Source organism: Panulirus ornatus, chromosome 50 (assembly GCF_036320965.1).
Source record: "Panulirus ornatus isolate Po-2019 chromosome 50, ASM3632096v1, whole genome shotgun sequence".
Classification (NCBI taxonomy): Eukaryota; Metazoa; Arthropoda; class Malacostraca; order Decapoda; family Palinuridae; genus Panulirus; species Panulirus ornatus.
The window spans coordinates 18,582,266-18,606,167 of record NC_092273.1 but is presented as its reverse complement, the minus strand read 5'-3'; the positions used below and the strand labels follow the sequence as shown (position 1 = coordinate 18,606,167).

The window sequence follows — 23,902 nt, the reverse complement described above, 5'->3', positions numbered from 1 at the left end:
AAGTGAGTCACTGGGTAGGGGAAGGAGCGAAGGTTCTAGGAGCGATGAAGAATGTGTGGAAGGAGAGAACGTTTTCTCAGAAAGCAAAAGTGGATATGTTTGAGGGAATAGTAGTTCCAACAATAATATATGGTTGCGAGGCATAGGCCATAGATGGGGTTTTACGGAAGAGGGTGGATGTATTGGAAATGAAATGTTTGAGGACATTATATGGTGTGATGTGGTTTGATCGAGTAAGTAATGAAAGAGTAAGAGAAATGTGTGGAAATGACGATGAGAGTAGAAGGTGCGTTGCAATGGTTTGGACTTATGGATGAAATGAAAAAGGGAAGATTGACAAAGAGGTTGTATGTAAAAGAGGCGGAGGAAAAATAGAGAAGCGGGAGAGACCAGATTGGAGGTGGAAGGATGTAGTGAAAAAGATTTTGAGTAACCGGGTCTGAACATACAGGAGGGTGAGAGGCGTGCAAGGAATAGAGTGAATTGGAATGACGAGGTGTACCGGGGTCGACGTGCTGTCACTGGACTGAACCAGGTCATGTGAAATGTCTGGGTAAACCACGGAAGGGTGTATGTATAGGGAGCTGTTGTTTCGATGCATTACACATGACAGCTGGAGACTGAGTGTGAACGAATGTGGTCTTTTTTGTTTGATTTTCTGGAGCTACATCGCTGAAGCAGTGGGGTAGCGACGCTGTTTCCTGCGGGACGGGGTAGGGACAGGAATGGATGAAGGCATGCACGTATGAGTATGTACATATGTATATACGTATATGTCTGTATGTTTATGTATATGTATGTATATGTGTATGTGCTGATATGTATATGCATGTATATGTGCGTGTATGGGAGTTTATATATGAGTGGACAGGCCATTATTCGTGTGTTTCCTGGCGCTACTTCGCTGACGCGGGAAACGGCGATCGAGTATTATAATAGTAATAATATCATAATAATGATAATAATGAAATAATATATATATATATATATATATATATATATATATATATATATATTTTTTTTTTTTATACTTTGTCGCTGTCTCCCGCGTTTGCGAGGTAGCGCAAGGAAACAGACGAAAGAAATGGCCCAACCCCCCCCCCCATACACATGTATATACACACGTCCACACACGCAAATATACATACCTACACAGCTTTCCATGGTTTACCCCAGACGCTTCACATGCCTTGATTCAATCCACTGACAGCACGTCAACCCCTGTATACCACATCGCTCCAATTCACTCTATTCCTTGCCCTCCTTTCACCCTCCTGCATGTTCAGGCCCCGATCACACAAAATCTTTTTCACTCCATCTTTCCACCTCCAATTTGGTCTCCCTCTTCTCCTCGTTCCCTCCACCTCCGACACATATATCCTCTTGGTCAATCTTTCCTCACTCATTCTCTCCATGTGCCCAAACCATTTCAAAACACCCTCTTCTGCTCTCTCAACCACGCTCTTTTTATTTCCACACATCTCTCTTACCCTTACGTTACTTACTCGATCAAACCACCTCACACCACACATTTTCCTCAAACATCTCATTTCCAGCACATCCATCCTCCTGCGCACATCTCTATCCATAGCCCACGCCTCGCAACCATACAACATTGTTGGAACCACTATTCCTTCAAACATACCCATTTTTGCTTTCCGAGATAATGTTCTCGTCTTCCACACATTTTTCAAGGCTCCCAAAATTTTCGCCCCCTCCCCCACCCTATGATCCACTTCCGCTTCCATGGTTCCATCCGCTGACAGATCCACTCCCAGATATCTAAAACACTTCACTTCCTCCAGTTTTTCTCCATTCAAACTCACCTCCCAATTGACTTGACCCTCACCCCTACTGTACCTAATAACCTTGCTCTTATTCACATTTACTCTTAACTTTCTTCTTCCACACACTTTACCAAACTCAGTCACCAGCTTCTGCAGTTTCTCACATGAATCAGCCACCAGCGCTGTATCATCAGCGAACAACAACTGACTCACTTCCCAAGCTCTCTCATCCCCAACAGACTTCATACTTGCCCCTCTTTCCAGGACTCTTGCATTTACCTCCCTAACAACCCCATCCATAAACAAATTAAACAACCATGGAGACATCACACACCCCTGCCGCAAACCTACATTCACTGAGAACCAATCACTTTCCTCTCTTCCTACACGTACACATGCCTTACATCCTCGATGTATATATATATATACCGCATACTGTCTTCAGCTCTATCTCATCTGTACTCTTTTTTATAACCACACGTCTCTCTTATCCTTTCATTTCGTACTCGATTTCACCACCTCACATCACCTACTGCCTTAAGTATTTAATTTCAAACATATCCACTATCCTCGGCATATATTATTGTTTGCATTACTTATACCTTTAAACATGTCGTGTTAGATAACGATCTCTGTCCACACATTCCGCAGTGCTTACAAAGCCTTCACCTCTCTCTCTCTCTCTCTCTCTCTCTCTCTCTCTCTCTCTCTCTCTCTCTCTCTCTCTCTCTCTCTCACCTCACCCACCAGATTACTCATTTCCGCTTCCACGGTTTCGTTGACTGCCATGTCCATTCACAGGTATCTAAAACTTGTCACTTCCTCCATTTTTCTCCATTCAAACTTACACCCCAAATATCCTGTCCCTCAACTCTGCTAAACCTAATAGTTTTGCTTCTCCACACATTTCCTCTCAACATCCTCCTTTCACACACCCTTCCAAACTCAGTTACAAATTTCTGCAGTTTCACACTCGAAACCACACTGTTCCTCCCCAGTCAGATGCTCTGTTCACGCCTTTACTCTTTCAATCAACTTCCACCTATACAACTTCTCAGGTACCCTCAACAAATTTATACCAATGTAGTGTGAACGCTCATCTTTATACTACTTGCCAGTCCTCAGTCACCTTACCATGATCCAGAAATACGTTCAAAAACCTAACTTGTTAATGAACAACACAGTCACTATATATATATATATATATATATATATATATATATATATATATATATATATATATATATATATATATATATATATATATATATAAATCTGATGTTCGTTCCCTCTAGGAACTCCCATCAAGGGGGTGACCACGGGAAAAGAGTCCCCTCTTATCTCTGTCCTTACATGCCTCCCTCACATACACCATTCCACGCATATTTCCACCATTTCTCTCCCTCCAGTATTCGTTCGCTCTATTTCCCCACGTCACAGGCGGTCTTTCTCTCACACCAACCCATTTAATTGTACCATCATACACCCTCATTGTAAAGTCCCAATCTTGCATTCTCTCTACATGCCTAAACTATCTCAAAGTATTACCTTTCACTCAGTCTACCACTCCACAATTCATTCCCTTTGCATTCCCTGCCATACCACATTTCTTTCTTCATTCCATCTAGTCATAGCACAAGCTTCTCTCAAACTGCTCATTTTCACAGCCTGTATTCCTGACCTCTGTGACTCATTCCATTTCCATGTTTCGGCTGCGTGGGTCGGGGTTGGGAGGACTATACTTCTTGTAATCTTGTAATCCTCTTTTCACTTTCCATACTTACAACTCAACCCTTCGTTGTTATATTAAGGGACCGCGTGACTCTTGTACCTTGAACTATTCTCTCCTTTATCTCTCCTTCCAAATCACCAAACGTACCCAAGGTAGCTCCCAAATACAAAAATTCTTTCACCTCTTCCAGCCTTTCTTCCCTCCATATCCAAAATACAGTTTAATACACTTTCTTCTTCAATCGCCTACGCTTACAAACACATCATGGAACACACGTACAACCTTCTACAACTCTAATTCACTCTCGGCAAGCAACACAGTATCATCCGTAAACAGGCTTGCGCTCAGGGACCATACCTCACGGCCACACTACATCCTTCACCTCTTTCCCTAATTTTGCTTTCATCTCTCGTATAGCCCCATCCATATTTGTATATTAAAAAGGGGCAGCGACATCACACAGGCCTGACTCATACCTATATGTATACAGAAACTTTCACTGAACTCTCTATCCACTCTTTCACATGCATTTTCTCCTCTTTGTAGAAGGCTTTCGCACCATCCAAAATTATCCTCCTACCCCATATATCCTTAACATATCCAATAAAGCATTTCACTCAACTCTGTCAAACGCTTTCTCCAGATCCATAAAATGTTCATACAACTTACCTATCGCTGAATACTTTTCCACAGTAATCTTCACCTCAGAAATCTGATACACACATTCCCTAACAATTCTAGAACATCCGTACTAGAATTAATAGTCACTTCCATCACTCTATTAATGAACATTCTCGCATATACTTCTCTTTGTATACACACACACACACACACACACACATTATATATATATATATATATATATATATATATATATATATATATATATATATATATATATATATATATATATATATATATACATTCATTTATTTATCTATTCATCTATCTATTCATTTATTCATTTATCTATTTATTCATTATTTATATATTATACTTTGTCGCTCGCGTCAGCGAGCGAGCGCAAGGAAACAGAAAGAAAGAATGGCCCAACCAACCCACATACATATTATCATTATTATTATTATTATCATTATTATCATTATTATTATTATTATTATTATTATCATTATTATTATTACTATTATCATCATTATCATTATTATCATTATCATTATCATTATCATCATATCATTATACTTTGTCACTGTCTCGCGCGTTAGCGAGGTAGCACAAGGAATCAGAGGAAAGAATGGCCCAACCCACCCACATACACATGTATATACATACACGTCCATAAATGCAAATATACATACCTTTACATTTCAACGTGTACATATGTATACATAAACACACATATACATGTATACATATGCACATAATTCATACTTGCTGCCTTTATTCATTTCCGTCGCCATCCCGCCACACATGAAATGCCCCCCCCCCCCCCTCCCCCGCACGTGAGGTAGCGCCAGGAAAAGACAACAAAGGCAACGTTCTTCCACACTCGGTGTCTAGCTGTCATGTGTAATGCACCGAAACCGCAGCTCCCTTTCCACATCAAGGCCCCACAAAACTTTCCATGGTTTACCCCAAACGCTTCACATGCCCTGGTTCAATCCTCTGACAGCATGTCGACCCCGATATACCACATCGTTCCAGTTCACTCTATTCCTTGCACGCCTTTCACCCTCAAGCATGTTCAGGCCCCGATCGTCAAAAATCTTTTCACTCCATCCTTCCACCTCCAATTTGGTCTCCCACTTCTCCTCGTTCCCTCCACCTGTGACATATATATCCTCTTTGGCAATCTTTCATCACTCATTCTCTCCATGTGACCAAACCATTTCAATGCACCCTCTTCTGCTCTCTCAACCACACTCTTTCCATTACCACACATCTTTCTTACCCTATTATTACTTACTCGATCAAACCACCTCACACCACCTATTGTCCAACACAAACACCCTCCTCCGAACAACCCTATCTATAGCCCACGCCTCGCAACCATATAACATTGTTGGAACCACTATTCCTTCAAACATACCCATTTTTGCATTCCGAGATAATGTTCTCGCCTTCCACATATTTTTCAACACTCCAAGAACTTTCACCCCCTCCCCCACTCTGTGACTCACTTCCGCTGCCAAACCCACTACCAGATACCTAAAACACTTCGCATCCTCCATTTTTTCTCCATTCAAACTCACCTCCCAATTGACTCGTCCCTCAACCCTACTGTACATTATAACCTTGCTCTTATTCACATTTTCTCTCAGCTTTCTTCTTTCACACACTTTACCAAACTCAGTCACCAGCTTCTGCAGTTTCTCACACGAATCAGCCACCAGCGCTGTATCATCAGCGAACAACAACTGACTCACTTCCCAAGCCCTCTCATCCACAACACACTGCATACTTGCCCCTCTCTCCAAAACTCTTGCAGTCATCTCCCTAAAAATCCATCCATAAATAAATTAAACAACTATGGAGACATCACACCTCTGCCGCAAACCTACATTCACTGAGAACCAATCATTTTCCTCTCTTACTGCACGTACACATGCCTTACATCCTCGATAAAAACTTTTCACTGCTTCCATCAACTTGCCTCCCACACCACATACTCTTAATACCTTCCACAGAGCATCTCTATCAACTTTATCATATGCCTTCTCCAGATCCATAAATGCTACATACAAATCCATTATTTTTTCCAAGTATTTCTCACATACATTCTTCAAAGCAAACATCTGATCGACACATCCTCTACCACTTCTGAAACTACACTGCTCTTCCCCAATCTGATGCTCTGTATATGCATTCACCCTCTCAATCAATACCCTCCCATGTAATTTCCAAGGAATACTCAACAAGCTTATACCTCTGTAATTTGAACATTCACCTAAGCATGCATTCCGCCAATCCTCAGGCACTTCACCATGAGCCATATACACATTGAATATCCTCAACAACCAGTTAACTACACAGTCAACCCCGTTTTAAATAAATTCCACTGCAATACGATCCAACCCCACCGCCTTGCCGGCTTTCATCTTCCGCAAAGCTTTCACTGCCTCTTCTCTGTTTACCAAACCATTCTCCATGACCCTCTCACTTCGTACACCACATACATATGTATATACATAAACGCCAACACTCGCACATATTCATACCTGTACATTTCAACGTACACATACATATACATACACAGACATACATATATACACATGTACATATTCATGCATGCTGCTTTCATCAATTCCCGCCGCCACCCGGCCACACATGAAATGGCACCCTCCTTCCCCCGCGTGCTCGCGAGGTAGCGCTAGGAAAAGACAACAAAGGCCACATTCATTCACACTCAGTCTCTAGTTGTCATGTGTAATGCACCGAAACCACAGCTCTCTTTCCACATCCAGGCCCCACAAAACTTTCCCTGGGCTACCCGAGACGCTTCACATGCCCTGGTTCAATCCACTGACAGCACGTCGACCCTGGTATACCACATCGTTCCTATTCCCTCTATTCCTTGCATGCCTTTCACCATTCCGTATGTTCAGGCCCCGATCGCTCAAAATCTTTTTCACTCTATCTTCCCACCTCCAATTTGGTGCATGCACTTCATATTCCTATAGTCCACGGGGAAAATGAAACACGATAAGTTCCCAAGTGCACTTTTGTGTAATAATCATATCATCAGGGGAGACAAGAGAGAAATATAACAGTCAGTTGATATACAACGAAGAGACATAGCCAGGACGCCATTTGATAAACAAGTGATTGTCGTCTTGGTCTTGGATGATCACTTGTTTACCAAATGGCGTCCTAGCTACGTCTCTTCGTTGTCTATCAACTGATTGTTATATTTCTTTGTTTTATCTCCCCTGATGATGTGATTATTACACGAAAGTGCGTTGGAAACTTATCGTGTTTCATTTTCCCCGTGGACCCATAGGAATATACTTGATCACGCGCAAAATTGTGATTCTTTCCAATATATATATATATATATATATATATATATATATATATATATATATATATATATATATATATATATATATATATATATATATCACTCCAAAGGAGTCCATCATTTCCCTACTGATGGAATTAGTGCAATCTTGAAGCTGCAAGATCCCCGTAAGCAAAACGGTGTCCTGAACACATCAGATGAAATTGTGACAATTTACACACATTCATTGCAGCGTATAACTTTACATACATCTATAGCAAACTATGGCTCCATCATTGCATGCTCAGTCGACCTCTCACATTCGACCCACAAGACAATTGTTGACTGAGTGTAAAGTGACAAACCTTGTGGCGTGAGGCCGTCGACCGAGGCCAGTACACAACCCAGGAGCATCGCCACCATCCACCGCCTCCTCCACGCTCGCCTCCCAGCCACCTGCAGGACACAGACGAAAACTGCCTGATAAAAACTTGCACTTTTGGTGCGATTATATATATACTTTTATATATATATATATATATATATATATATATATATATATATATATACAATATTTTTTTATTTGTGTGTGTGTGTGTGTGTGTGTGTGTGTGTGTGTGTGTGTGTGTGTGTGTGTGTGTGTATGTGTGTGTAAGTATACACAATATTTTCCTTAATACAATGTATTTTGACAATCACTGTATCTAAGATTAACTAGCTTTCTGTTGTTTCTTCATCTATATTTACTGATTTTGCTTCATCAGATATCCTATAGACATTTTCACTCTCTTCTCGAAATACAAGAGATGTTTCGGGCACACTAAACCTATTTTCAGTATAATCCATCAAAATGATACACGACCATATATGATAATCAAATAGGTGTATATCATATCATGAAGTTTTATGAAATCGGTGACGTAGGTAATATCTCGATCTGGGGACCAGGTTCCCTTGAAGTTAGTATGTTGTAGCGTAGACGATAGTGGTCAAATTCGGTGGGTCATCTGGTTGAGAGTTTCCCTCAGGTCTCTTCACCTGTGGGAGTTGGGTGGACAGATCTGAGGGAAAATCTCCCAGTCACATGCCCCATCATATTTGACCCCTACCGTCCACATTGACCCGCATGTTCAAAATATTCCTTTGTCATCGCTGCGATCTACAACACTTCAAGATGGGATCCATTTTAATTTTGCTCTTTATGAATGGTTTTGTGTCATTTCACTCAAGTGAATGAAGATGAGCAGAGTTTGTGTATGATATGTATCACACTAGTTCGCACCGTTTCCTTCGTTAGTGAAGTAGTGAGGAAGAAAAGGACTCATTCGCTCAAATCCAACTTTTAAATTTGTTTACGATCCTTATAAAGTGATAGAATCCTCTATATTTCTCTTGTGACCTTTTCACCAACCTACAAATATTTTCAGGAAGGAGTTCATACATTCTGGCAAGCTATTTACATAGATCAAGAAGAGTAAGGGTCCCATAACAGAACCCTCCAGCACGCGAATGGCGACATCAATTCGTTTCGAGGAAGATCTCATGACATAAATCATTTGTTCCCTTCCACCGCAATAATCGTTTATCCTTTGAAGGAGGTTTCCCTTTTTTCCTCCAGTGTGATAGAGCTTCTTACTCAGGCCACCATGCGGTAGTGTCAAATGCTTTCCGGCAGTCCAGATGCAAATAATCCATCCAATTTTCTGTTTTCGGTAAGACTTAGCTCAATCTCTTAGAGATCTATGAGGTTCGCAAAACATGACCTCCTTTACTGAAATTGTGTTGTCCCTCACCAAAGTAGTTCTTCCTCTAAAGCAGGCCATCCATTTGCTTTCTGATTATCTTTTTCCAGGAGTCTAGGAACCATACTCGTCAGGGAGACCGGTGTGTCTTCCCATCCTCCCTGTTTATAGACAAGTCTAACGTTTGCAGTTTTCCCCTCCCTGGCACTTCCCCTTCCTCAAGCGGCGACCTGACATATAAACTTCTACATCCATGCCACAGATATGTATCAATCTGCAATTCACATTGATACGTAAACTTCTCTATCCATGGCCCTTGATAAAGTTCACTCTGTTCTCGACGTTGATACATAAACTTGTACATCCATGCCACTTAACAAGTCTCAGTCTACTTTGATACTTGCACTCCTATAACCAAACGCTTGACAGGTCTCTGTCTGTAGTTGACGATGATACGTAAGCTTTAACAGTTACTCTTCTTAAGTCTTAGACTGTAGCCTCCGGTGATACATAAGATTGTAAAGCTATGCCAGTTAAGTCCTAATCTGTAGTGTGTAATGATAGCCATGCTACTTGATAAGCTAGAGTCTTTAGTGTGTAATGATAGCCATGCCAGCTGTTAAGTCTCAGCCTATAGTGTAATGATTGCCATGCTATTTGATAAGCCTCAGTCTGTAGTGTGTAATGATAGCCATGTTACTTGATAAGCCTTAGTCTGTAGTGCGTAGGGATAGCCATGCTACTTGAGAAGCCTCAGTCTGTAGTGTGTAATGATAGCCATGCCACTTGATAAGCCTTAGTCTGTAGTGTGTAATGATTGCCATGCTCTTTGATAAGCCTTAGTCTGTAGTGTGTAATGATTGCCATGCTATTTGATAAGCCTCAGTCTGTAGTGTGTAATGATAGCCATGCTATTTAATAAGCCTTAGTCTGTAGTGTGTAATGATAGCCATGCTACTTGAGAAGCCTCAGTCTGTAGTGTGTAATGATAGCCATGCTATTTGATAAGCCTTAGTCTGTAGTGTGTAATGATAGCCATGCTATTTGATAAGCCTTAGTCTGTAGTGTGTAATGATAGCCATGCTATTTGATAAGCCTCAGTCTGTAGTGTGTAATGATTGCCATGCTATTTGATAAGCCTTAGTCTGTAGTGTGTAATGATTGCCATGCCACTTGATAAGCCTCAGTCTGTAGTGTGTAATGATAGCCTTGCCTACTTGATAAGCCTCAGTCTGTAGGGTTGTGTTGACGCATTAAGTTGTTGAGTATATGCTCTAAACTCAACAACATTAGAACTAATGTGTTAGGATGGCTGCAGACGTTTAACTATCAACATAACTACACACTTTCAGGGTTTTGTGTGGCGACCACAGGACATCAAATGAAATGCAAATTACATGTCTCTTCTTACACTTCCGGGTATTCAGAGCAACATGGTATTCATGACGATAAACACGAGGTGAAGGAAATTGAAAGGGTACTTGTGGAGACTTAATGTAGCATGACACAGAAACGTACAGTAAACATAACGACGCAGCTGCACTGTTCACACCATTATAAAAGGACGATAAATACGGACCGACGTCAAGTGTGGGGGGGAACTCTGGTGCGCTGGTACTGAATGTTGGAATTAGACGTTATTTTGTTCACATTTATGTGCCTCGATTCCAAGCATTAAATAGCATTCAGAGTCAAAATAGCATCCCACCATTAGTCAGTGGAGTTATTCTTCTTTATCTCATCAGTTCATAGATTACATGTGTCATACAAATCGTACAATTTACAAGAATTCTGCCTTAAGACTGGTCTCAATGAATAAGATGAGAGAAAAAGACGGAGCAAAACCATTTCACTTCGAAACTACCTATACATATATGGCGTGTCCAATACTGTATATTCTACCCTATACCTGGGTTGTGAGACCTCACTGCCAGCAGACAGGAAAAGGGTTTCGCTATCGTGCGTGTACCTACAACGAGGTTTTACCAATAGTTTACCAATAGTGGGCAGACCTAGCGTGCACCACTCACAACACACCTTGCTTGTTTAGAAATAACATTCCTCTCTCTGTCGTCACGCACATAACACACGTGTCAAATTTCTTTCTGGTCTCTTGCAATTTTTTTTCCTTATATCTATCTTGCAGTTACCAAGGTCTTTTATCCTTACAGACATAATTACTCTTTTCTTACCTTGTTCAGAGGTCATTACAGACCCAGTGTATTGACCTACCTTTCTCGCCAAGTGTAGATTGTCACGTGTCTTTCCCTTCTTTCTAGGTTACAGTTTCAGTCGTTTCAGCCTCGCATGATAGTCACATATGTCCCGATCATATGATCCAGTTCTACTTCTGCAGTGCTTCTGTAATCTTTACAGTACAGTTCTACTTCTGCAGTGCTTCTGTAATCTTTCCAGTACAGTTCTACTTCTGCAGTGCTAGTGTAATCTTTCCAGTATGTTTGTTTACGCCTATTTTATGGTAATATTCAAATTTACATCTTGTGTCTACGGTAAAGAATGTTATAATTATTTTTGTCTCGTGTTAAAAGTTCTCATTACCATACCACTGATAACAAGACTCGAGTATCGCGTCTTATCAATGTGATCTGAATCCTAGTTGACCATTTACAGTGACTCGTAGGTGCTTCAGTTTCTATCTATTTCCCTACTGAACCTCTCTACAATGTCACTGATGTGTTGTTGATCGTTCCTTGACTTATTGGCTCTCAAATATATCTCCATTAATCACCATTAGTTTCTATTCTGCCTAGTTATCATATATTGGAATCTCCGCTCCTATCCTTTGCCTTTTTCTGGTCCAGTTAGTTTGCTTAAACGTAAGGTTAGCACGTAGATCTCACCGCAGGAAAATATAAGGTTGAGTAGAACCTGTCGTTTTAGTTCAGCGTTGTCAAGTGTTAGGAGTGAGATGGAGAGATTTTATGCTTGTGGACTGAAAGCCAATAGTCCACGTATGAGCGAGGCAAAAAGAAATGACATCTACTTGGGCCATGATAATGAAATTTAACAGCCACTGAAGTGCAAACCTTCCCAGGAGGGTAGTATTCGAAAGGAGAGAGAGAGAGAGAGAGAGAGAGAGAGAGAGAGAGAGAGAGAGAGAGAGAGAGAGAGAGAGAGAGAGAGAGAGAGAGATGTGGAGAGGGTAACACGAAAGAGAAACAGGGATATATCCCAGGGAACCCAAACGTCTTGATGTATTAAACCAATAAAATCCTCGTCTATGAATTCCATGTTCACTTGTCATCATTACACTGGGGGATACAACATTGCCTTGGCCTCAGAGTAGGAAAAAATGCGACATTGTTCTTTCAACATATGTCTGCATTATATTCTTGGTGGTCTGTACGTACAGCATTATGTTCTTGGTGGTCTGTACGTACAGCATCATGTTCTTGGTGGTCTGTACGTCCACCATAACGCTCCCATGCCCTGGGCTAAGCGTAATTATTCCTCCCACTTGGCCATTGTTTAACCTTGACAACCATATTGACTCCACCCTTTATTCTCTGTCTATAGTGACATATTGTTTAGACAACCACATTGACTCCACCCTTTATTCTCTGTCTATAGTGACATATTGTTTAGACAACCACATTGACTCCACCCTTTATTCTCTGTCTATAGTGACATATTGTTTAGTCGCAAACTATTATGATAATGTTCAGCTCCACTCTAACGTAATGTTTAGTCTCAAGCCATCATAATCATGTTTAGCGCAACACTAATTTGACGTAATGTTTACTCCCGCACTAGATTGAATTAATGTTTTGTCCCACGCTAATATAACGGAATATTTAGTCTTATACTAACGTAACGTAATATTTGGTTTCACACTCATCTAACATAATGTTTAGTCCCATACTAATCTAATGTGATATTTAGTGCTACAATCTATTGTAATGTTTAGTCTTACTTTGATCGAATGCAGTGTTTAATCCCACTCAAATCAATTGTAATATCAACCTACAAAACATTCTACCGTATTGTTTAGCCCTACAATGTTTTATAACATAATGATTATACCCATACTGTAATCTAACGTTATGTTTGGTCTCACATTCATCTAACGTAGTGTCTGGTCTCTCATTCATCTAACGTAGTGTTTGGTCTCACATTCATCTAACGTAGTGTCTGGTCTCACATTCATCTAACGTAGTGTTTGGCCTCACATTCATCTAACGTAGTGTTTGGTCTCACATTCATCCAACGTAGTGTCTGGTCTCACATTCATCCAACGTAGTGTCTGGTCTCACATTCATCTAACGTACTGTTTGGTCTCACATTCATCTAACGCAATATTTTAGTCTCACATTCATCTTACGTAATGTTTGGTCTCTCATCTAACGTAAGTTTAGTCCCACTTTCATCTAACGTTATATTCAGCTCCATTCTACAAGGAAGTCATACATATTTAAGATAGCTGCTGATGTTATCTAGGAGCTTTGGTCCATATCTTTTTGTAAAAGTCAGAAGCAAATAAAACTGTTCAGTTATATTCAATCTTATTCTATTCATACACAAACCTGCCTTGGGTTGGCGTGTGCGTGTGTGTGTGTGTGTGTGTGTGTGTGTGCGCGCGCATACATTCGTATGAGTAGAAGACATGGTACATAAATACAAGATTAAAAGACGACAACAGGAGTGTATAATCTTTCCCCGTAACACACATATAGTAATTGCATACACACACACACACATACACACACACGCACACACACACACACACACACACATACAAGAGAGAGGCGCCCCATAAGTGTAAGCCTTGTTCTCCGTACAGTTCCAACGGGTAATTACTGGATCACATGAATAATGACTATTGTATACCATAATCTAATCCTCAATTAACACGTCTCATATAATAAAAATAATGTGCCAATTATGGCTATTATACAGTTCGCGTTTTAGTTCAAGATGAACACAGAGATATGTGTGATCTACGCAGCTTACGCTGAACAATGGGTTTATAGCAGCTATTGTTGAGGCGTAATCCCCTAAAGTAACCGTGGAGAACAAAGACAGAGTCAGAGCCCATTAAACCTATTGCTATAAATGTCTTCATTTCAAACAAAAAAGCGTCCTACATTTCCATCCTTTGTTAACGTATAATGAATTTACATTTTGTTAAGTACCTATGAAGGGACTGTGTTACCTAAAATATTATCAAGAATGGCTTATATATATATATATATATATATATATATATATATATATATATATATATATATATATATATGTATATATATATATATTTTTTTTTTTTTATACCTCGTCGCTGTCTCCCGCGTTAGCGAGGTAGCGCAAGGAAACAGACGAAAGAAATGGCCCAACCCCCCCCATACACATGTACATACACACGTCCACACACGCAAATATACATACCTACACAGCTTTCCATGGTTTACCCCGGACGCTTCACATGCCCCGATTCAATCCACTGACAGCACGTCAACCCCTGTATACCACATCGCTCCAATTCACTCTATTCCTTGCCCTCCTTTCACCCTCCTGCATGTTCAGGCCCCGATCACACAAAATCCTTTTCACTCCATCTTTCCACCTCCAATTTGGTCTCCCTCTTCTCCTCGTTCCCTCCACCTCCGACACATATATCCTCTTGGTCAATCTTTCCTCACACATTCTCTCCATGTGCCCAAACCACTTCAAAACACCCTCTTCTGCTCTCTCAACCACGCTCTTTTTATTTCCACACATCTCTCTTACCCTTACGTTACTTACTCGATCAAACCACCTCACACCACACATTGTCCTCAAACATCTCATTTCCAGCACATCCATCCTCCTGCGCACAACTCTATCCATAGCCCACGCCTCGCAACCATACAACATTGTTGGAACCACTATTCCTTCAAACATACCCATTTTTGCTTTCCGGGATAATGTTCTCGACTTCCACACATTTTTCAAGGCTCCCAAAATTTTCGCCCCCTCCCCCACCCTATGATCCACTTCCGCTTCCATGGTTCCATCCGCTGACAGATCCACTCCCAGATATCTAAAACACTTCACTTCCTCCAGTTTTTCTCCATTCAAACTCACTCTATATATATATATATATATATATATATATAGGTATGTATATTTGCGTGTGTGGACGTGTATGTATATACATGTGTGTGTGGGTGTGTTGGGCCATTTCTTTCGTCTGTTTCCTTGCGCTACCTCGCTAACGCGGGAGACAGCGACAAAGCAAAATAAAATAAATAAATATAAATAAATGTCTGTATGTGTATATGTATGTATACATTGAGATGTATAGGTATGTATATTTGCGTGTATGGAAATGTATGTATATACATGTGTATGTGGGTGGGTTGGGCCATTCTTTCGTCTGTTTCCTTGCGCTACCTCGCTAACGCGGGAGACAGCGAGAAAGCAAATATAATAAAAATATACATAAATATATATACATATATATATATATATATATATATATATATATATATATATATATATATATATATATATATATATATATATATATATATATGTAAGCTGTCGGTATAATAGGAAAACAGCCACCAGAGTTTGGATGACTAGCTTTATTTGCTTACATTTCAGTATTACTTATATCATCATCATCATCATCATCAGAACATATAAATAAAGGAATAATGCGCATGTGATACATTATGAGTTTCTGTATAAAGCATAAAGTCTAATGAAGTCTTGTAATGTTCAATGAATTATATATATATATATATATATATATATATATATATATATATATATATATATATATATATATATATATATGGCTTGTGCAATTTCCGGTCACGTGTGTGCGTGAAGCGTCAGTAGTCAGGTCTGGCACCGCACCTGTCATAAGATTTCATTACATGGTCAAGACAGATTAACCTGTTTACAAGTTTTACGTCGCAACAACAAAGGTATCCAGTTCATACAGACCTTCACTTCTCAATGTTCATGTTACAGTTACAGTTCTCAATATGCTTCATAAGAGAAGATTCAACATTTCTCTTAATTAGAGAGTTAACGAGCTTTGACTTGATTTAGTCCAGTCAATACAATGGTCATTATCACAATCGTGAATAAACAAGGCACAGGAAAGTTGTCTTCTTCCTATATAATATTCATGGTGGTTAAGTCTAACAGAGAGATCCTCACCAGTCGACATCATGTAAAACATTTCAGAGCTTCTGCAAGGTATTTAGCGAACGTAGCCCTCAAAATTTTCTGGTGAAGTTTTAATTAGAAAATTTCGAATAGCTTTGGTACTTCTGAAGACTGCATTCACATTCATGGCGCTGTGTAAGTAGTGAACCAGAATAAAACTGTTACTAAACGACATAACTAAAGGATTCTTGTTTTCATGGTGTTGACTCTATAAAATAGTTTCTTTGCCAGGCTGAGAGTTATCAAAGAAAGAGAGACTTTAACTTGGACTCAGTCCTACATATATTTTCAAACTCTTCATATATGAAATCTGGACTGCATAAATGTACGTAATGCCCTCAGGAACACTGATATAAATGTTGAGTGTTTCCCTTTATCATGTTGTCCAGGACGATAATGAACATGTGAACAGCCACTAATGGCGTCTGTAAATACTGAACTTAAACATGTTGCCGTCGTATTCACGCGTCGCATCGTCGTGCTCCAGGGTCGTACTGCTGCGCTCCAGGGTCGTAAGGTCGTGGTTAATGGTCGTAACGTCGTGGTCAATGGTAACTACCGTCGCTGGTAATTACCTTATCGTCCTGCTGAAAGGGGTAAGTCGCGAGACTAACTAGCATGGAGGAGGGCGGGTGGCCGGGGTGGAGGCTCGACCTAAATTCCGTGATAATGTGGCAAGTCAGTACACACACACACACACACACACACACAGCCACATCCCCGGGTCAATACTGCCCAACACCTCATTACATTCACTGGTCACACTCTCCAACCCGCCACCTTCCTTACCAATCATGGTGGTGTGGTGTTGATTCATGAAGGTGCGTGTGTGTGTGTGTGTGTGTATTCATGGTGGGTTCGAATCATGATGGTATATATGGTTGGCAGCGTCAGTTCATGGTAGTGTCGATTCAGGGTGTCGTCTTTCAATTTCTTTTGTTACTGATTCATGGCGGTGACGATTCCTGGTGCTGACGCCAATACATGGTGTTGATGATGATTCATGAAAGTGTTGATTTACCAGAGTTGAAATTGACGTGCTGAGCTGTTGATGGTGTTAGGTCGACCAACGTTATTCATCAGTGTCACGTGATGTTATTGTTGAGAGTACAACAATGGTGTTTGGTCGTCTACGGAACCACATTGTATTATCATGGTGTGTTATCTTCAACAGAATTTGTTGTGTGACTTCGACAGTACTATGGTCGAGTTTGATTATGGTCGATGTGGTGATACTCTAGTATCAATGGCACTATGGCAATATGGTCTCGTCAAGATTACCATGACAGTGATAATTCTGTCCATAGAAACAGTTTTGATCTGTAAAATGCTTTTGATTCTGAACCGAGATGGAAACTACTGAAGCACTTGTCAGTATGTGGAGTAAATGGGCGGCTAATAAAAGTGATAAAAAGTACTTGTATTCCCTGCATAAGTAACGTAAATGCAACTTTTAGAGACGTAAGATGATCTGATGTAACTAGTGGTGTGAAAGAGGGCAGTACATTGTCCCTACTACTATCCATATCATACTTGGAAAAGATCATATGTTAATGAACGTCACGAATCACCAGTCACAACTCTTGCATATTTAGATGATATATGTCACTGGGATACAAACAGAAAATCTCTGCAGGAAGCGACGGAAACATGGGAGGGAGTAATGAATGACGAGGAAATGAAAATGATCAAGTCTGTTGTTACGGTATCTAGAATAGATCAAGAAGTATTAAACATAAGGCCAAATGAGTATACATGATCACTAACGAAGGAATTCAAATACCTCTGCGGAAACCAATCAACCATGAAAGGTTCTAAATCAGAAGTGAATGAAATAATTAAAAAGAAAAATACCGCATATAGTTACATACATTATCCCCATTACTGAGGGAGAAACACACGGCAATAGGTGTTAAAAGTCTGACAGAAAGACTGACAGCGGCAAAACAAAGCTGGATAAAATACAAAGTGAAGATAACTGAACCTAAACGTAACATCAGAGAATGAAATGAACTGATCAAACAAAGGAGAGATGGATGGGACATTTGGAGAGAAAAGATAAGGGAGAAAAATACTCGAAAACAACATTTCACTGAGTACAGTTTGGAGAAGAACTAAGAGACAGGTCCAGAGAGAAAATGGAAGACTAACGGACCGGAGACCTTGTCAAAAATACAGAATTGGAAGGTTGGAGGAACTGTGGGAGGCTGGAGTGTCCAGAATAGTGTGGGATGGAGGGACTTCATACTTCCAACCTTGAGTCGAGAGTAAGAAGTAACACATTTCTTTGATATGGTAGACAACAGGTGCCATATCCTTGAACTGGTATATCATGAATCTAAAATACTTTTCATCTTTCAGTCTGTCACGTACATTGAAAGATATGAAAACCAAACACACAACATTCACATGTATGCTACGACCTTCTTCTCCTTAACGTGAAGATTAAATATCACTCAGCAGCTGTGGAGACAGAAGCTGTGTTGTGTGCAGAGCATCTGCCACCAAGGCTGTTGGGCTGAGAACCGTCCTCCACCACCACCATCGCCGGTGTCACTGGGATTTCTAATCTCAGAGATCCACCACCACCACCGCTGGGGTCTTCACCTCAGGGATCCACAACCATCACCACCACTACAGCTGGGGTCTTCACCTCAGGGATCCACCATCATCACCACCACTACAGCTGGGGTCTCCACCTCAGGGATCCACCACCATCACCACCACCACAGCTGGGGTCTCCACCTCAGGGATCCACCACCATCACCACCACCAAAGCTGGGGTCTCCACCTCAGGGATCCACTTACAGCCCGACACTAACAAGCTCACAGTATTATGCGAGACACAGACTCAAGAATACTTTTCTCATCCTCACATGGCATGTGTGGGAGGGAGAGACACCTGGTTATGCACAGCTTAGCACACCCGCCCACCTTAAACTAGGCTGGCGAACACGTAGAACTGTAGATGACCAAGGAAAATGATCTAGTCTATATAATAATATACAAATGGAGATGAGCAAGGAAAAGGACCTTGTCCATATAATTGTATACAAATAGAGATGAACAAAGCATGAGACACGATCTTGTGCTTACAATTGTCACCAGGCCAGAGTGAAGGAAGCCATATTAAGATCATCATATAAATGAAGGAGAAACAAGTTAGGAAACAAGAAAAGTTGTAAAACGATTCAGAGAAAGTAATCTTGAATCATATAATGCTCCAAACTTCCTCTGTTTTGATATTCTATATTGTAGGGACTTACATTATGTGATCTGTAAGGCAGGGAAAGATATAAATTTTCTTCCAAGGTAAGGCATTGTATGACCAGATAAAAGGACACACACACACACACACACACACACACACACACACACACACACACACACACACACACACACCAGGCGACCTTGAAAACTGGTAGATGTGGAGCCTGTATCACTCACCAGTCCTCACCACTAGCATTCCCTTCACGGCAGACCACCATCATTCACCCCTACACTATCACCAGTACTCACCACCACTACCCTCCCACACCAGGGCACTACCATTCACCCCCCACACTATCACCAGCCCTCACCACCACAACGATCCTCCCTCACCAGCATCACTCATCCTCACACTATCAACTGTCATCAGCACCACTATCCTCCCACACCAGGCCATCCACCAGGTACTGCCCGCCGTGGGTAAGACTTTTTTTTCATAAAAAAAATGAGAATTAAGTTATGAGGAACATATCTTTTGCAGTTGCTGATTATCCGCTTTTAGTTAACTGGTTACGAGTTGTCTAATAGTAAACTGTTTAGTGTTATTTTGTCCGGTGTTCTATTATCCCAGGGTATATTGTCAAGTGGTAAACTGTTTGGAAAAAAAATAAACAGGTGGTGAACTGCCCATTGGTGCATTTTCCAGTAAGGTTTTGTCAGTTCGATGGTGAATTATTCAGTGGTATATCATCCAATTTGGCATTTTTCAAGTGGAATGAATCATCTACACCATCGATATTTTTTCCTAAAGTCAGAAACAAATGTTTTCATAACCTAAAGAGTCATAGAGCATTAGGTTCCTCTGTTCCTAGGCTGTGAGTGTAGCATAACAGACAGGCCTCCCTTTCCACCCTAACCTCTCCTCTCTCTCTCTCTCTCTCTCTCTCTCTCTCTCTCTCTCTCTCCCACTGCCAGAGCGTCACCTGATACGCCCATAACCGTAACGTCTATGCCTCCCAAACGTCCCATATTCACCAGAGCCCCATTTCTCAACAATATTCTCGAAGCACCACAGGCTATCCTGAAATTCCCATCCCAAATATACGTCAGTAGATCACCTCAGGCGCTAGCAGTACCCTCAGTTGCTTTGACAGATCTTCCTCAGCTCTCATAACTACTCAGCGCTTCACGAGTTACTGAGTGGGGGCTGAGGAGGAGCCTTCTGCTTTAACTATCCTGTCTCCATCTATATTGGTTAGTAAAATAGGATACTGTATTGATGTCCTTACACCATCAAGTCTTCTCTACTGTATCATTCTCATGTTCCTTATGTGCGCTCATTTCTAACGCATCTCCCGCCGGACTTCAGCGAGTTCTCCAGAGCAGGAAGTCAGCCACAGGTGGGAGGAACTCAGTGTCTGGGGCGGCCAGACCTGCGTTAACCCTGGCAGATCACACCGGGTGAGGCCTCGGGTTACTACGAGCTGTGGGAAGCCTTGCGGGTCATGTTAGACGACCTATGGCTCGGCTCCCGCCCTCAGGCCATCTATCAACATGTGTGGTTCAGGTTACTTACTCGTCTGACTGTATTTGTTCCCGTTCTCCTCCAGCAGACAACCTCGTCATAGACCATCAGCTCCACCTCTCGCCAGGCTTTTGGATGTGAGAAAACATGAGGGAAAATTACGAATTGTTTCCCTGAGATGAAATGGACCCACAATGATCTGTTACATTATCTATATTATTCCTCGATGATGTAGAACTAAGGATTTTACGTTTATGTAAAAAACTTAATTTTACATACTTCGTAATGCAGTTTACATATATATACAAAAAAGCCTGATTTGCTAAAATTTTGTGCGTCTCATATTACGTTTCCGCTTAAGTCACTGTCAAACATTTGATTAGAACATTATGAACACAAACAATAATGCTTCAAAATCAAACGCGGGACTTTTAAGAAACCATACAGTCGTAATGAGATATGTTATTACACCGAGTTCCCTAACCCTAGAAAAGGCTCCTTGGTCTTCTTGACACAGACAACGACCAGATATAATACTCGCAAAAAAAGGACCTTGTACTCACTGGGGTGACGTGAACCAATCATAGACTATAATATAAGAGCTGACACTGGTAGCAGAGAGGCCATTTAGTGTATATGAGAGCATGTGGACAAGTCATGGTCGATACCATCCTGTCTCCCGTCCATAGCATCATATATACAAGACGTGGTAGCCATAACCCTCTTTGTCTCCTGTCCATGACGCCAAGTGGACAAGACGTGGTAGACACGTAACCTTGTCTTCTGTCCATAAAACTATACGAAGAAGGCATGGTAGCCAAAGCGCTACCATACGCTTGATATACTACCATACATTTATAAGACTTAGAAAAAAAGCTAGAGTCTTAACAGCAAATTCAAATGAGGATTTTTCTCAATATGAAAGTTGTGTAAGACGATGTCTTAGTTCTGATCCTCGTCTGCGATACGTGAAGATCCTTCCACATTCGTCAGTCACGTGTCCCTCTCAAAAGCAGAGACAATTAACGCACTTTCTGATCTTACTTATATGCATGAGTCTCACATTATCACCTTATCTGAGACGTAAATATACTCACTCAGCATACAGCAGCTGATCTTAGTAGGATTAATTCTGTTTCCTTCTTGAAAGGTACAAAATTTTAGTCGGTCTGAATGGCAAGAAAATATATTCTCTGGCAGGGAAGTTAGGGAGGCAGTGCCAAAGGATGCCCTGAGAATCTTACAAGTGAGTCAGAAGATTTTTCCACATTCTCTCTCTCTCTCTCTCTATCTATCTATCTATCTATCTATCTATCTATCTATCTATCTATCTATATATATATATATATATATATATATATATATATATATATATATATATATATATATATATATATATTTCTTTTCTTTCATCCTATTCACCATTTCCCGCGTTAGCGAGGTAGCGTTATGAACAGAGGACTGGGCCTTTGAGGGAATATCCTCACCTAGCCCCCTTCTCTGTTCCTTCTTTTGGAAAATCAGAAAAAAAAAAAAACGATAGTTGAGGATTTCCAGCCCTCCGGCTCCCTACCCTTTTAGTCTCCTTCTACGACACGCAGGGAATACGTGGGAAGTATTCTTTCTCCCCTATCCCCAGGGATATATATATATATATATATATATATATATATATATATATATATATATATATATATATATATATATATATAATGCATCGAAGCCAGAAAATATCATCTGGATAGTCTAGGCTCTGGCAGCATGTCCGAGAATCTGAAACTGACCCGTGTGGATCGCCCCACCACACAAAGGTAGGAGCAAAGTAATCCACAAGAGAAAACTGTCGACTGTTAACATTACTAACTTCGCACATCATTAAGATCTTTAAAAGAGACCTGAGAGGCAAGCTGACTGAATCTGTGGAAGTGAAGACGTTGCAAAACCAAGGACAACATGTGTTCAGGTATCAGTTGCCTGACCATTATGATAGGATTGTTGAAGCAATGAAAAACAAGAGAAAAAAATGTAACGTAATTTACACAGATTTTGAAAAGCATTTAACAAATGTTACGATCGTATCATAACACAGAAAACGCAAATGATGGGATTAACCAGAAGAATTGGGAGGTGAATATAAAACTTTTTAGCAAACAGATCACAACACTGAGTTGTAAAGTATGACATCTCCAGTGCCTCATAGTAAAAGGCTCAGTCCTCTAAGGAGCTGTATTTGCACCCTTCCTGTTCCTCGTCCTTATATCTGACACTGACGCAAACAAGACTCACAGTTTCCTATAATGCTTTGCAAATGATACGAGAATAAGTAAGAAAATCACATTGGTAGATGATGCACGAAGGCTACAGAATGTATCTTTAACTGGGTTACCGAAGACAACATGCTTTTCACTGGAGATAAAGTTCAGCTCCTCCGGTATGGGGAAAATGAAGAGATCAGCAGCAACGCAGAATACTGGACAGACAGAGACGCTATCGTGAATTAGATAAATGATGTGAGAGACCTTGGAGTAATGATATCTCACGACCTAACCTTCAGTGAACACAACAAAACAACGGTCATCTTATGCAGATGGATGGAAGGCTAGATCCTGCAGACCTCAAGACAAAGGAAAAAAAATCAGACTTGAGAAAGCGCCTTAAATTTACCTACCATGGAAGAGAAAGGAGTAAGTAGTGACCTAATCATAACCTTAAAGTTATAAAGCAGCGCGAGAACGTGGACAGTGAACCGATCTTCCATAAAGTTCAAGA

At 40.7% G+C, this 23,902-nt stretch overlaps 1 protein-coding gene across 2 annotated transcripts in view; it reads right to left on the bottom strand.

Moving 5' to 3' along the window:
* The window catches only part of LOC139764455 (opioid-binding protein/cell adhesion molecule-like), a 301,496-nt gene that overhangs the window by 67,644 nt on the left and 209,950 nt on the right, over window positions 1–23,902 (bottom strand). For both annotated transcript variants that reach the window (XM_071691009.1, XM_071691008.1), the window contains exon 2: window positions 7,843–7,933. In XM_071691009.1, the coding sequence (XP_071547110.1) occupies window positions 7,843–7,933 (91 nt within the window). The remainder of the gene's footprint in view (window positions 1–7,842; window positions 7,934–23,902) is intronic.